Below are 17,137 nucleotides of genomic sequence, written 5' to 3'. Positions count from 1 at the left end.
TAAATAAAATCTTAAAAAAAATAAAATAAAATAAAATAAAATAAAATAAAATAAAATAAAATAAAATAAAATAAAATAAAAAAAAAAAAAAAAAAAGAAAGAGAATCTCCAGGACAGGAGGTACAGTGAAAAGAAATAGCAAAAGTGAGGAATAATACTCAAAATGTCACAGGCTGGTCAACGATGCAAGCAACAGGACCCCAGGCTGTGTTTTCTCTTTAGGGAAAAGAGCCTCAGTAATAACCACCACATTCACAGAGCAGCACGTACTCATGCTGACACAGGCTTTCCTGGAGAACGTTAGATTCTGTACTCATTTACGTCAACTATGGCATTTAATAAATCACAACTTTATGTGTAAAAGACAGAAAAACGGACATAAAGTATCCAAAACCAAGCATCACAAATGGCGAAAGGACTTTTGAATAGGGACACGCATTTCATCTTTCTAAACACTTAAGTGTAATTTCACCAATCTCACATTTGGCATCTATAATTATTATGATATTTTTGCTGTGTGTATACACATTTCTAATCTACATATTGAGGTTACGGCTAAAGAAGTTGAGAAGGAAATCACTGCATTTACAGCGATCGCTGATATTTTCACTTAACGGCAGATGCCTACACCTGACCGTGTTAACTTTCTGAACACCAGAGAGAGAGAAGTTTGGAAACAGCAAGAATAATCTAAACCAGCGGCTTTGCAGAGTAAACTAATCAGTACATCCAGAAACAAAGACAGTTCTAATCAACCAGGACCCCTCGAACACTCATCTAAGCCATTAAACGGTGGAACAGTGAAAGAAAGGAAGGAAAAATGCCTCGTCCTCATAAGTGATAAAAGAATAAGAGGATTTAAGTTGTCAACAATCCCTCATTACCGGTGGGAGTATAACTTGGCCCAACATCTACTTGAGGTCACTTTGGAAATATCCATCAAAGTTACAAATCTATACACTATTGTAAAAATCCACAAATGGACTCTTCCATCTTTAGGTGTATAACCAAGTGGTACTGAGTGCAACATGGCTATGAACGAAGGTTATTCACTGCGATACTGTCTGTAGTAGCAAAGACAGTGAGCAATCCAAGTACTGGTCAGCAGACAACCGCCTCCACAAAGGAAAATGACCGAACAGTTTCAAAGAGAGACACGCTTTATGTTCTGCTATGGGAAGCCTGCCAAGCCATATGAAGAAAAATACAAAATCAAACCACAGAATATGGTAGATAGTATTTACATAAATACATGAAAAGAAGATAAATTTTCACATTTTCTCATAAAAGAATGGTAGTATTTGAGAGGATCCACGTGCACCAGGGGTTACATGTGGGGAGGAGAGCTAGGGACTGGAACGCAGCATTTTGTGGGTCCATGTGAAATACGTGATTTTGGAACTGAGTATGTGATCTTTGCAAAAATCAAATAAATAACATTTTCTAAAAAGTAAAAGTAAAAAACTCATGTTATCAATTTCATCCCTTTATATCCATGAGCCATACTGTCTTCCAACGTAACAGGGAAGACCCTCTAATTCGAAGCACTCGTCTCCTTTAGATGTCTAATGAGCCCTGAGGATAGGAAGGAATGAACAGGGACACCTCTCCCCATTAACTTGACAAAATTTAAATTCTCTACAAGCTTGTGTGGTGTCACCTTCTTATCAGAATCAATTCCTTTAACTAAAAGACCTTTTGTACAATTCCAGCAGAAACAAATATTTCTTCTCTCTTTGAAAATAATTTCTAACTCAATTTCATCATTTCAAATATATAGTTCTATCAAATATTCATTTCATAAACCGAGAAGCTATACTCAGAGAACTGAATGAAGAAAATAATATGAAAAGGCTACAAACTAGGTACAATATGCTAATGGTAAATCAGAATTCATCATACCCATATTTTACATATTGAACACATGAGTACCAAAACTCCCTTTTTCCTAGAAAAAGAAAATTCACCTCCAAAGGAAAATAAAAATTTTGCCAGCTTGAGGTCCCAGAGTAATGATATAATTCATATTCATTCTAATGAAAATGAAAACCCTCCGAACTCTCTGAAAAAAAATCTAAAACAGCAAAAAAAAAGCTCTCAAATGAAATAAACATACTTAGAAGAGAATATTAACCATATTACTTTCAACTCAATTGCTTATAAACTATTAAATATAATCAAACGGTTTGTTCAAATATTGTTTTTTTCCAATTAAGTGGAAAATTCATCTGTCACTTCAGTCATGAACAAATTTACTATTTTCTGATAATTAAATAGTTCTGGAACTATAACAGAACTGATGGCTGTGCTGGGCCCATAACAACGTTCTGGGAGGCCTATCTTCCCTGTGTCTCACTAAGGCTCACTGAACTCAAGGCAGCTCTTAGCCTCGATACCATCACCTCCTCTGTAAAGCTTTTACACACTCAGGGGGCTTCCCTAGGCTGCTGTGAGCAACTGTAGTTCAGCAGAAATCATTAGGACACAGACAGCCTGTTGGTAACAGACTGATAGTGTTCACCTTCTAACACTTAAATCCATGTTCAATTACAAGACATTCTCAGAGAAACTTGGGCCTCAGGAAGGCTGCACTCTCCATCATATCATCAAGTTCAAGTAGGAACACTGCTTTACCTTGATTTGCCCCCCCTTCGTTGGACCTTTAGTCTGAAACAATCTTCCAGTCTTTCTGCCATGTGCAGATGCTCAGAGACAAACAATGATGAATCCAACAGCAGTGACTCAAAAGTATGACTGTTTCTCAGGTTTCCATAGATATGTGTCTTAATATTTAACAGGTTTTCTCCGATTTACTTATAATCTACAATTTCTAGCTCACAATTAATGAAAATCACAAGATCACATCAAATGGCATCATAAAATCTAGTCCACCTAACAAAGAATCTACCCATAATATAGGAAATCCGAAAAAGTGAGGACATTATACGCTTTCCCCTGTCAATTTATTATCACACTTATTCATCCAAAAATTCATGGGGGCTTACTAAGAGCCCCAAACAAAAGCAAACAAAACAATGCCTGTTTTATTTCAGTGCCTGGAGACAGACACAAATGTTATAAAGAGTGGTGAGAGAGGAGGGGGCAATCAAGGCAGCAGGGACATCACAATCTTTCAAAAACGGGGCCGAGGAAAGGTCTCCCGAGGGAGAGAATAGGACTGGATACATGAAAGATAAGAAGGAACCAAATCTGTGAATCGGGAGGGACAGCAAGCCAGGCAGAGATGACAGCAAGACAGAAGCCTGTGGGGAGGGGGGAGGGTGAACTGATAGAAAGATCTAGCACAGAGAGACACACACACAGTCAGGACTGTGCAAAGAGGAGTTGAATGAAAGAGCGAAGTCCTAAGACTGAGAAGGGATGGCAGACAGAGGAGAAGTGACAACGGTCAGCCTTTGAGAGGCCTGGGAAGCTTCTCCCAGGTCCGAGGAGGGAGGTTTGTAAAGGGTGGTGGAGATACAAGGATACTACTAATCCTGGTTCTATTTTCTCAGGGGCCTGTGATGTTAAATCACAGCCAGTTAATGGATTACTTGAGAGAATTCAAGGGATTACCAAAGGTATGAAGAGACATGCTTCTCAAAGGGTCTACCCTGATTCCAATTGATACCGACATTGCAATTTATCTTATAATTTGGGAAGTACGGTATTCGCAGAAAAAGAGAAAAAAATGTTCAGTTTTCCAATTTTATGAAGTCTGATTTACCAAAAATAAAAATATTTCAAAAGTTGTATGTGTTTACTATGGAAGAGTATAAATAACACAAAACATGAAATGAAACCCAAAAGCCTATCCTAATCCCCCTCCCATAACATCAGAGCTATGTTATGGAAGCTACATGTTTCTTTTCAGTACTTTAATTTCTTTAGAATTTGTCGAATATTAAAGAAAGCTCACAACAGCCTTTTTTCAGGCACATGAGCAGAGAAAAAAAATGGATCACAGATTTACAACAGACCCAGTGAAAATACCATGGGGCACAGACCTCAGTGGGGGGAAGAAAAACATAAAACCATTCGGCAAAATGGCTGAGCACTTAAAACAGCCCATTTTTCAGGACCATTTCAGATCCATGCTGAAGGTAACTGGAAAAAGCCTGTGTAGGACTGATTTAAAAAAAAAAAAAAAAAAAAAGACATACCTACCTAGATAACATTCCAAAATTAAAAATGGCTTTTGAGTGATTCCATTTGTACAGGTGGGCTTTAGGAAACGGGCAGCAAAAACAACATACTGTGAGCTGAAAATGTTCATGTAATTTCTTAACCAGTATTTTTTAAAGAATAGCAGTTCCACTGTTCCCGAACACAGAAATAAAGAACAAATTTTCAAAAGCAAACGACATACAGATTGGTGGGAATAAAGACAGGTAAAGCATGCATTGTTTTCATCGTCATAGTTAATCGCACAGCTCACAACAAAAATCTTTAAGACTACCTGCGATGAAAATATGAAAAGGCACCTGAGGGTCACAGCTAAAAATGAAAATGTATCTTTATCCACGGTGCATGCTCTAAACGTCTGGTTCTAGCAGCTGCATTCACAGGCAAGAAAATCATCAGCTACTAACAGATTCCCCGTGAAGGTTAATCCACATACCACCAAAGATTTTTCACCCGGTAGAATTTCTGTCTCAGTTCCCTGCTGCTTGTGGGCTTTTAGCTCCATAGGCCAAACAAGCAATAAATAGGGCCAGTCATAAAGGGCCAGGAGAATCGACGAGGACCCCCGAAATTGCACAACCTGCTCCAAAAATGGGTGAGTCAAATGGTGCCTCCCTGACTCCATTCACATCACCCAGATGCTTAGCCAGTGGCCAAGCAGAAGCCCTTGTACGACACTTAGCATTCTCAAATGTATTCTTAGATTTAATTGCATTTAAGCCATGCGTGCTTGCCAAAAACAAAAGGGAACATAAAAAATGGCCACAGACACAGAGATTAACGCTAATGTCATTTTTGTGTCAGATTATGTTCTTCAGAAAAGAACCAGAGATGATTTAAAAAGATTAAATTTTATTCTAATTCTGATAAGATGCCACAGAAGCAAGAATCAAATTCTGGAAGGACGATGAGGGCATTAGAAGTATACCAGGGATGGAAATGAACCAGCCCCACATGCCAAATGGCACTTCCAATGCAAGGCAAAGATAATATGTCAGAAAATAAAATAGGTCCTCCATATACAAGGGAGTTGTTGAGGTGTCACCAGTAAGTCTATTCTTACCTAAAATAAAGATGGGGAGAAAGTAGCATCTAACAAGTGTCTCCAATACACCAGAAACTGGATCTGTGTTTTACGTGTTCTAGCTCCCTTAATCCTCACACACAAAGTTAGTATCTGCCAGATGGGTATTATTTCTCCCATGTTGTACACAGCGAAAATGAAGTCTGCGGAGTTCATACCACCTAGATAAGGCCACACCACTGGTGAGTAACGGGTCAGACAAAAGGACCCCCTCATGGGAAGGGCATGTTTCCAGGCCTACTCTGTAGGCTCATGGTGTCTTCTTGCCACTAAATACAAAGAAGGATAAAATGCTGCTTGTCGCTCTGACAAGAAGAGTCTCCAAGGTGGCCCTGCTTGTGACTGGCAAGGCTCCTCAGGAAATTAAGTGTCCTTCTCAGAAGAATGTCTACCAGGGTCCCTATGCCCTAGTCCCCTTCTTCTGCCTGATGCTTCCCGTCCACAGTTTTTTGATAATGAAAGTAGAAAATGTGTAGGGCTGATGGAAAGTAATATGGCACATACATACAGGATTCCTCCGTTGTGTCTGAAAACACAAAGAATTTTAAGACATGTATTGCAATAATCATATTGTCATTAAAGCACAACAGAATCTATTGGCATTAATATATCCAGGAGATGGGAAAAATCTTTTCAAAGGTTGTTTTGGTTTTATTTTTAACACTCTTGTGAATATAAAAGGTTTCTGCTTAAAGAAAATCTCTGGCATTTTATAATGAAAATGAAATTTAATTTTAAAACAATCTTGATGTTCTTAGTTTCTATTTTTGCTGTTGCTGAGGTAAACACAACGATGTTTGCTTCTGCCCGAGTTCTGCAGAAGTTTGCCAATTAGGAAATAATATAAATAAATCCTCTTCCTTTTAATAGAAAACTAGAATTTTAGAATTTGGAGGCAGAGGGCTTTGATTATTTTTATCCAGATAACCCTAGCAGTCATTTGGTTTCTCAGCATTTATGGGCTAAAGAATTAAAGCAGAAACAAACACACCAGGTACCACTTGGCAGCACCAGAACCTAACCTTATGTCCTATTAATGAGGCAGATGCCATGAGGCCCTGCCTGTGCCCACATCAGAATTTCTACAGCCCTTCCATGTTTTAGCAAGATGACCCCGTAGTCAGTTCACTGACTGGTCTGCAGCTGCTGTCATCAGATTGCTAAGCAGGCCATCTCCTAACTTTGTAATTTAAAAAGTCTGATCATTTCATATTCGGAAACCGACAACTTATGCCATCTGGATGGCTCTAGGTGTCAGTGAAATGAGGTGGGGTTTTTTGGCTTGGGTTTTGTTTTTCCACTTAGAAAAGGCTATCAAACACTTGGGAAAGGAAAAGGCTCTCCCCACATGCAGGCAGGTCAGAGGAAAAACCAATTTCAGTGAGAGGTATGGAAGCAGGACCCACAACCTGATCGACCCAGACACCCATCCTCCTGTCACTCCAAGGTAAAACAGGCCACCCCCAATGCCACAATCACTTATCGCCTGGCCTACTCATTCTTCTTAAAACCATTCCCACGTAAAATGTGGATAAGCTTAAAACTGTTTCTTCACTACAGTATGTTTAACACATCCAAAATAGGCTCTAATTTTAAAAATTTATTGTTGCCCCAGATCTTCAAAGATTTGGGCTTAACCGAATTATAATGAAAAGCAAAAATGAAACCCTGTCCTAGAATCTTACCTTTCCCATGACATGTCGAATGTACTCATTGTGTATCATGTGAATAGTTATAAAGCATAAATATTTTCAAAAGTTTACAAAGTACCAGAATAAGCCATCAGTGTTGCAGAATCCTTTTTTAAGAATAGGACAAATGAAAGGAATTTATTCTCAAGCATCGTTTTATTTCTATGTGATTTCTATTAAGAAGCACCTGGCTGGCTCAGTCCGCGAAGAAGGCCACTCTTGACCTCAGGGTTGTGAGTTCAAGCCCCACACCGAGTATAGAGCGTATTTAATAATTAATTAATTAATTGAAATTTTAAAATAGGAAAAAATATGCTTTCTATTTAACATTCAAGCTATTTTCTACTTCTAAGATCTAGGACTTGACTCGGGCTAATGTAAAAACAGACACTGTCCCTGTATTAGCCATCTTCATTTCAGAAGGAGTAAGTATCAAAAGTCAGGAATGTTCTGCTCCGCATGGAAAAATCTGAAGCAGAAGCATCATGACTGTAGACAGTGACAAAAGTTCATAAAGTAAGAAGAAAAGGCACTATCATTGTTCCTTAAACTCATGGCTCGAGACAACACCGAATGCTGGGGACCAGAAGCCAGGGGACAAAGGTGAGGACAGTGCACACCCATTGTCTCACTTGAACTGTGCCATCACCAAACATTTAAGGTAGTTTTCCTCACAGTTTGCCTCCCCCGGTTTAATCTGCCAATTAGACAAAGTTTTTGCTTGATGGAAAAAAATCCTAAAACATGGACTTTTCTCTAAAGGTCAGGGCAGTCATTCCCCTATAACAGAGCTTAAGTGGCGGCTAGAATGCCTTGCACCTCCTGGCTATTTCTGTTAATTGGCTTCAGGCCTGTTCACCAAGTCAAGGTAGTGAAAATGGCAGGCTCCCAATTAGCTTAAATTTCCCTGAAGGTCCCTCTACTTCCAGGCCTTAAATTCCTCCAATAACGTACTGTAAAGTGCCTGCCTCCTCTTTTGTGGAATTTATTAGTTGCAATAAACTGTAGGGACATAAGAACAAAGTCAGCTTATGATCTATTATCTGCCAATATTAAATTATAGTCTACACAGAGTCAGGGAAATGGTTAAAAGGAATTCAGATTTCTCAAAGCATTGCTACACATCAAAACTAAGCCTTTGTTGATTTCTTTGTTGTTGTTTCTTGGGTCTCAGAGTCAAAATTTCAGAAGCATGAAAACTTTTTCAAGGCAATACGACAACAACCCATTTAGTATAGAAATTCTTTGTGCTTCCTCTGAGAGCTCAGAAAAAGGAAGTCACAAGAAACGGATGCTCTTTGAAAGATACGCAGGCCTCTACCTTCTGAGCGGACCCTGATGTAGGACTCGGCGACAGGCTATTCTGAGCAAGAACCAGTCATTGAACAGCAGGACTTCTATTTCTGGAAATCACGTTGAGCTTGAGCCCAAGTGCTGCCCGGTACAAAGTTCTAATAAGATCCATCCCCTACCTTTGAGTATATGAATGTGTACCTTACGAATATCCTAAAAGAGGGCAAGATTCAATACCCCCCACAAAAAGCGAAAGCCACCTTGAGCTTCCAGGGGAGCTTACTAGCTCAGCACTTGAACACGCTCTCTTGTGCTTTTCCTTCCTACTGTTTATTCCCACTGGCAAAACTGATGTGGTCATAATCGCCTTCAAAAAACAGAGATAATGAGACGAGCAGTCTAGTAGGAAATAGAGCAAAAACAAAACCACTGAAGGCACATAAAATCTAGAACTCTGTTGACCTCTTCGGGCCAGATGGCATAACTCATGGAAGACAGTTCTATCCTGGTGACCCCAAATTGTAAAGGCGGGGGGGGGGGATTTTTGTTTTTCACCATATAAAACACTATTTTTACCTACGTGATGCTTGTCTGTTATTACATTTTTAATGGCAAAAACTAAGGAGAAAAAAAGCCACAGAAGAGACATCAGGCCATTAAAGTCAGATGACTCACGGGAAACGGTTAAAAGAATAAATGCACAATTAAATGAGACTATCTGGACTAGATTTACAGTATATCCAGCATAACCTCTTCATCCTCTTCTGCCCCAAACAACTGTGCCTACTTCTAGGCAAAGTTTTAATATGGATTTTGCTGTTTTTGTTTAAATAGATTTCAGTTTGGTTAATTATCCTGCTGACGTGAAATCATCAAATTTAGTGAATGGATCATCATTCTTTTAAACTTAAGCCAAGGAAGATGTTTTCAGGCTCAGGAATCAACTACCTAATGCCATTTACATTAGACTAAAGACTAAGGAAGTACTTATTGTTTTAAAAACCTGCTTATCATGGAACAAATGCTTCAGATAACTTCAACAGAAGCAAATCGAGGCTGAGTCTTTTGGAAAGAAAGCAAAAGTATGTGGCTTCTCAATGCAATTCCTTTTGTATAAAAAACTATTTTATACCAAAATTACAAAGAAAAACTACACTATCTCCTTAAAAACACATCTACAACCACAACAGTAAGAAAAACGTGATATTTTTAGAATACAATTTAATATATCATAGTTTAGAAACTCTGGACTGCCGATTTTCCCCTAATCTTGTAATAACAATAATCCCATTTAGCATAGTTCGCTAACCGTACCTCCCTTCTTGCTTTAACGGAAGCTGATTGTGCTCAGTGATGAGCTGCTGTGTTTCAGGGAGGACAGACCGCCACATCCACACCCCCCGCTCCAGGAGATCAAGCTCAACTAGGCTAAACCAACACCTCCCCGTGAGTTAGAAACTGGCAGGTGAGTCGTACAACTCTAGGAAACACAACATGAAGGGCCCCTGTCTGGGGTGGGGTAAGAGGCTTGTGGGAAACGTTTATCGGCTTTCGGAAAGGGCCCTGCAGAAGACAAAGGCATTGCTCCTCTCCTTCTGTGCAAGGATGTGGTGTCCGAGGCTCTGACAAGCTGGAGCACACAGCCACAGAGGCCCTGGGTCGGACTCCCAGCAAATGGAGAATCTGGATCCTCAGTGCGGTCGGCTGGGCTGTGAACTATGCCCACGATCGTCCCTTGCTCCAGATTTCTTGTTAAATGGATAAGAAGCATCTTCTTCTCAAGCAATCTAGATTTTGTTTGTGGCAGTCGATTTTTTTTCTAACAAATATATTAAGACACACCATTTTCCTGGGTACCGGGCATGATTTTAATAACCCCTTGGCAGGTATTCCATCACTGGACGCGGCAACTGTAGGAGAGATTCTATGATTACACCAATTGATAAACGAGTAAACTGAAGCATGGACAAGGCAGCCCCATGCCCAAGTGTCACTTATCGTGGATAGCTGGTAACCAGCCTGTCTGACTACAGGCCCCGTGTCAAACTAATTCCTTAAAATATTTACTTCAAAATGGAAATGAAATAACAACACCAATGAGTTTAAAAGTCTGTGTTACTTTGAGAAAATAATGCTTCTCCTCAGTAGGACTTCCATGGTTTTTTAATTATTTTACATTATTTCCATCACATAATGCTTCTAATGTATTCTAACATTTACGATAAGATAAAAATCAGTACGTCTGTGATACCACCCATGGTATCAAAGACAAACTGTCCTTTTTTATTGTTTCATATTCCAACACCCCCCCCCACACACAAAATCATTTTGGGAGGCTAGTGCTATAAAAACAGAGACTTAGATGAATTAAGTAAAACATTTAGGATTTCTTTCCACTGGTATCATTCATCTAAATTGAAAAACAACTATTCCAATATCTAGGCAACAGAATTAATAATAATTTTGGAAATTACTGAAACAGAAAATAAAACATTCTCTGAGTACTCACTAGTCTTCCATTTTAAATGAACCTTTTTAAGAAAATAATTGACAAAGGAGGTAAGTATGTTTTTAATACAAAAACTATTTAAAACTACAAAGAAAACCCTAGAATTTCCACTACAAAACACTGTGACTAACAATAAACAATTCAGACTTTAAACGACAACACTGGAAGAACCTGTTTTTTACATATCAAAACTTACCGGATAAATTCTTAGTCTTCATGCAGTGAAGGTTTCTCTACCAGTAACATCACAAGTTTGCAAACGGTTGTTTTTCCCAGGACACGAACCAGTTACTTACATTGAGTGGTAAACAATTCTGATTTCATGAATGGTAGGTGGCCAACCCTGCAGAGTAAACTGAGCACCTCTCAAAACGTACAAACCTCAAACAGTTCCTTGACATTTATGAAAGGGAAAGGCCCCAAACCCGACAAAATCATCTAAATTCGGAAATAACACTACAGCGTGTATTTCTCCTATAGAGTGAAGTCAGGTAAGACAGAACATTTTCATTTGAGTCTTCGGGTGCTTTGACTTATTGCCTATCAATAAAGAGAAGAACCTGTAAGGGGTCTTGAAAGTCTACTCATAAACTGCACTGTTCACTGCCAGATGTCTGTGCCTCAGCGACATAGCAAGCTCTGAAGTCATGATACTCCAGAATCCAGAGCAAATATTCCTAACTGCTTATGAGAAATCTGTGATCCGGGACCGCCACAGAAATGGTCCATAATTCTATTAGACAAACTCTGACAGAGAGCCTGGTACTTACCTGAAGTTTGTTAGAGTAATTTACCTTTAACCATCACTGTGATTGAGGGAAACATCTTTCAGGGCACGGGCTAAGAAGTTACACCAATGACACGTGTAGAAGGATTAATTTATGTTACCTGTTCTTGCTTCTCCAGCCACCTGTCCACCATTGGGTGACTGGCACTCAGAGATGAGCGAGCATTGTCTCTCTGAAACTGGTGAGACCAGTTACTAGCATCCCGTGGAAGGCTTCTATAGTTTTCATCTTTCTATTCAAAAAGAAACAAAAAGGTGTCTTGTAAAAAAACAGACCTTGCAAATTAATGATGCACTTGGTCTTTCAAAAGTAGCAGAAAAATGATTCTGCATACTTAAAATATTTTTCCCAAACCTATACAAAATAGCTAATTGAGGATACTTCACCCAGATTAGACCTCATGAATGCAGTCATCCAACTAGGGTAAGAGAGTGTAACGACTAGAGCAGAGAAGGGAGCCACACACATACAGGAGATGAAACCATTTTCCCTGCACTCCCTCCCAAATCAATCTCCCCAGGCCAATTACATGCACCAGAAAATGAAAAGTATTTCTCTGCAAGACTGTTGGTATCGCTCAAGCGTGGAATTTCCTCTTTTCATCTTTCTGGTCTTAAAATAATACTGTGAGATACTTTCTCTAATTCACCAAAAATGTTTAAAGTAAGACAGATGAATGAATTTGCTCTTTATTCAGATCTTTGTAGTTGTGTGACTTTGGGCAGGAGACTTAAGAGTCTCTGGACTGTTCCGTTAGCTGCTTCATGAGCTAGCTGTAAGTATTAATTCAAATATTAAATAAAGGAAAAAATTAATTTATCCCAATACATGGTACATAACAGATACATAACTGCTCATCCCAACATGCTTATGGCAAGTGAAGTCTTTACACAAAAACCTAGTTAGTTGATAAATATTTATTTAACATATCCCAAAGCACATGCCTGGGTGGCTTGGTGACACTTATTAAGTGTCTGCCTTCGGCTCAGGTCATGATCCTGGGGTCTTGGGATCTAGTCCCGCATCGGGCTCCCTGCTCAGGGGGGAGCCTGCTTCTCCCTCTGGTCCTCCACCCACTTATTCTCTCAATCTCTCTCTCTCTCACTCTCTCTCTCTTTTAAATAAATAAAATCTTTAAATAAAATAAGTCCCAAAGCAACCACATGCTACTGGATATTTCTTTGAAATATTAACTTATAACAATCTGCTTTGGCTTTTGGGTGGCAAAACCTAATTTCAATGTCCTAAAAGAAATGAGAAAGCTAGGATAAGGCAGAGAAGTCAAAGATTTTAGTTCAACATGTAAATCTAAATATCTCCTACAAGAACAAATTTAAAATGTTAACCTCACTCCGACCCACTTACATCAGTGCCCCACTTTAAGTAAAGTACCAAAATATTCTCCTTACTAACTGTGTTAAGGACAACCTGGCTGTACACATTATAGACATCACTGCTTCTTATTCTTCGTTACTTAAGCCATATGAGCAGCAAATACATAGAAACAAAAAAGTGTAATGTAATAGGTTTGCACTGTATAGACCTTAGCAATAGACCAAGATACTGTTTTCTGCCCCGTCATGAATTCCATCAGAGAGAAAAGCTTCACAATGAATTGATGGTCCTGAACTTATGCCAATATTGTGGTATGAAAAATCTTTTTAAATCTATAAATATTTACCAGTATGAACTTCAGTATGAAACTTTATTCATGTTCTTTTTAATATACCTACAGAGAACAAACTAAAACCTCGACAGAATTAAACACTAGCAGCAAGTAGTTCTTACTAGAAGCCTCTGCACCTGTCCGGTTCCTGCGGCTCAAGAAAGCTGTCACAGAGCACGTAACTGCAAGCACGAGGAAAACCCTGAAGATGGCGAGTCCACACCCAGGAACTAGGGACTGACCCTGCTTGCAGGAATACGGAAATGCTCAAGTAAGCAAAGGACACTGACAGAGTCCAAGGAAAAGAATAAAGCAACTGAAGAAACCAAAGCTCACTGTAGCTCAAAATACTAGGAGCTCTGCCTTAAAACTTGTACATGGTAATTTGAGAACAAAGCAAAATTAGCTGACTTACAGCCAAGAAATTCAAATAAGTCATAAAGGGCAGACAAATGTATTAATGACAGAATCTTATATGTCCACGAAGGGAGGAAGGATTGGGAGTGTGGAGAAACACAAGCACAATTTTTCTATCAAGGATCTTGGAGCTGCTACCATTGGCTAAAGACCTAGCTTCTCGATTCATCTTCCACCATTAGAGGTGAGGACTACACCAACTCTTTACTTTGAACATGAATAATTAAACACAAAGTACTAAAAATCTATTTTGCCTTTTCAGTAGGAACTGTATTTCAGGGAAACCAACAGTGCCAGTCGATGAGGGGAAGCTGGTCTTTTCAGAAGAATGCCAAGTAACGCAAACAGAATAATGAATAGATTTAGAAAAATCACCACATTCAGCTCCTAATGAAATAACTCATTCAGGCAAAGATAATCAATGGACACTATCATTGCTAGCTGAAGAGTTGACAGTGAGCTGGATGTTTGCAGTGACAAAATACCACTTGCAAAGGGAAAAACAGATCTTTACAATGAAGGGACCAGATGACACGAAATGCTCACTTTCCTTGGTATCTGGAATCCAGGATGCGACTGGTACTTTCTTTTGATTCCTTCTGAATCTCCACCATTATTCTTCTTTCTTGAAATGGCCCTTATTAGCTTTATCTATGGCCTGCTCACTCCTGTCTCCTTAGCCAACCTCAAAAAGTGTTATCATTTCAAAGCCTCCCTCCCGACAACTTCTAGGCATGAGTCACCGACACTAAACTTTTCCTAAATTTCCAATCAGCCAAGCCAAAGGTACCTCCAAATCAACAGATCCAAAATGAAACGCACTTTCTCTACCAATTCTGGCACCCTTCTGAAAAATATTCATGATGCTCTCCCCTCTTTCAACACATCTCTCAGCCGAAACCAGTACAGCAGCCTTCGAACTGGAGGTTGGCTCCAGCCTTAACCTCTCCAACGATGTTCGCCACCACTTCCCACAGAGGACTGCTCTACCATGTGCGTTGGAGCACACGACCCCTGGGACAGACACTGCAAGGAGCCCACGCACGACCACCCTTGCTGTGCTACGTGCCTCTTCACTTTCGCTTATGCTCTTTCGGAGCCTAGACTCCAAGAACACGTCTTCTGTAAGAAGAAGCTTACCATGTTTCAACACCCAAAGCAATTGCTACTTTCTCCGAGAAGGATTCCCGGACTTTAAATAGACATCAGAATGTCATGCTTTTTGTTACCACTATATTCTAATTTTACTTCTAATTATAGTTCTAACTTATAATTTAGTTAATTTTTACAATTGCTATTTCCACTATTACAGTGAAACCGAGGCAGAAGATCACCACTCACCTTGTACTCAAGCACTCAGCTTAGTGGCCTATACCAACATGGAGGGCTTTTTCTTCAATATGTGTTGTATCTCCTATTTTCACATGGTTCAGAATCCCAGAATTTTCAAAGAACACTTCTACAAGTTGTTTTAAAAATTAATAAGGGAATGCGTTCAAAAGGCATCACGAAAAACATCAGTGAAATGCATTTTCACTGAAATATAATGATTGCACGTTTAGATTTATACTCCAAGATGCATAACTCTGTTACATGCCTATTTCAATTTAATGTCACACCTACAATATACAGTGTCTGTGGATAATGTGATTACTTCCAATTGCATCTAAAAAGCAGTGCGACATTTCTCCATTTACATCAATTATGACATGTAATTCACGTTGCAGGCCATCACAAAGTAATCATATTAAAGGAGATAAGGGCTCAAGATAAAAGAAAAAAATCTGTCCTTCTGAACTCCACCCGAAAAATTCAATTTTATATTTGTAGAATCAACTTTGAGTAGTTAATAGATAAGAAAAATAAAATTGATATGAACCCCTCATAACAAAAAAGTTTTGCTAATTCAATATTGTTATGGTAATGTCAATAATGAATTCATACATAATTTATAATGTATGAGAAGCCCAGTTGAAGTAACCTTAGTCATTATCAAGAAAATTAATTTCTAAAATATATTATTAATCACTCTGCAGTATATACTTTACTTTGTTGATAGCACCATGCAGGTCCTACTAGCATTTCACTCATGTTCTTCCTCAATGCTGGCTTGATCCAAAGTTCATACAAAGACTGTAGTCCTATAAAGTTGTGATTCTGTATTTATAATGTGAGTATATCAACAAACACCATAACACTCAATATAATTTCTCCTTCACAATATATGCTTGGATATTCATGATTTCCAATTGAAATGTATATAGTAACATAATATTTTCAGCTTAAAAATATTTATTTCAGTGTAAATGATTTTAAAAACATATCTTAAATGTAGTGATCCGAAAGGACATCTGCACCCCAGTGTTTACAGCAGCAGTGTCCACAATAGCCAAACTATGGAAAAGAGCCCAGATGTCCATCAACAGATGAATGGATAAAGAATGTGGTGTGTGTGTGTGTGTGTGTATGATGGGATACTACTAAGTCATCAAAAAATGAAATCTTGCCATTTGCAATGATGTGGATGGAACTGGAGGGTATTATGCCAAGAGAAATAAGTCAATCAGAGAAAGACAATTATCATATGCTCTCACTCATACATGGAATTCAAGAAACAAAACAGAGGATCATCGGGGAAGAGAGGAAAAAATACAACAAGATGAAATCAGAGAGGGACACAAACCATAAGAGACTCTTAATCATAGGAAACAAACTGAGGGCTGCTGGAGGTGAGGGAGGGAGGGTATGGGGTAACTGGGTGACAGACATTAAGGAGGGCATGTGATGTGATGAGCACTGGGTATTATATAAGACTGATACTCACCGACTTCTACCTCTGAAACCAATAATACATCATATGTTAATTAATTGAATTTAAATGAAAAAATCTTAAAAAAAATAATAAATGCCATATCCTCTAGCAAACCCCACTACATTGTAAGCTTTGGAGAAAGGACCATTTTCCTATCCCTATGATGCCCAGCACAGAGCCTTTCACGAAGTAGGTGTCCAGCAAATATTTAACGTACTTAATAGATGAATGAGAAGCTAATGAGAGACCATAAACACAAAAAAAGAATCCTTCAAAAAAAAAGTTCTCATTAACACTGCATTGACACTGAAATATCTCAATGTCCAAAAAAATCTGATGAGCATTTCTCAAAACATTCCCAAATTCACCGATCTGATTAGCAATGAATCTAAACTTATTACCTACATGAACTTTGAGTGGGAGGCTTGACAGTGCATATTGATAAACATATTGCTTTTTTTCTTCCAAATTATATATGTTAAAGTAATTGATTTTTGAAAAGAACTTTCTCTTAGCTCATTTGTGAGTTTGCATTCTTATGTTCCCATTTTTTAAATAGAAAATAAAACTTAAAAAAATTTTAAAAACAAGGTATAAAGGCATGGAATGTTATGCATAATGCTGTCATTTGTTTCTGAAGGAAAGAAGTGTTTGTAACTAATAAAGTCCTTAGATGAATTAACAGCAACAAG

The 17,137-nt window shown here is 38.6% G+C and overlaps 1 protein-coding gene across 15 annotated transcripts in view; it reads right to left on the bottom strand.

The window, feature by feature from the left end:
• The window catches only part of PARD3 (par-3 family cell polarity regulator), a 636,797-nt gene that overhangs the window by 308,094 nt on the left and 311,566 nt on the right, over positions 1–17,137 (bottom strand). For 12 of the 15 annotated variants that reach the window (XM_045786399.2, XM_045786394.2, XM_045786402.2 and 9 more), the window contains exon 5: positions 11,651–11,782. The exons of the other annotated variants lie outside the window; for them this stretch is intronic. In XM_045786399.2, coding sequence (XP_045642355.2) covers positions 11,651–11,782 — 132 coding nt within the window. The remainder of the gene's footprint in view (positions 1–11,650; positions 11,783–17,137) is intronic. 15 annotated transcript variants of the gene reach the window in all.

This window comes from Ursus americanus, chromosome 31, assembly GCF_024610735.1.
Source record: "Ursus americanus isolate L20-20 chromosome 31, mUrsAme1.1.p, whole genome shotgun sequence".
Classification (NCBI taxonomy): Eukaryota; Metazoa; Chordata; class Mammalia; order Carnivora; family Ursidae; genus Ursus; species Ursus americanus.
Note: the sequence above shows the minus strand (reverse complement) of the source record. Positions and strands in the feature narration are given on the sequence as shown.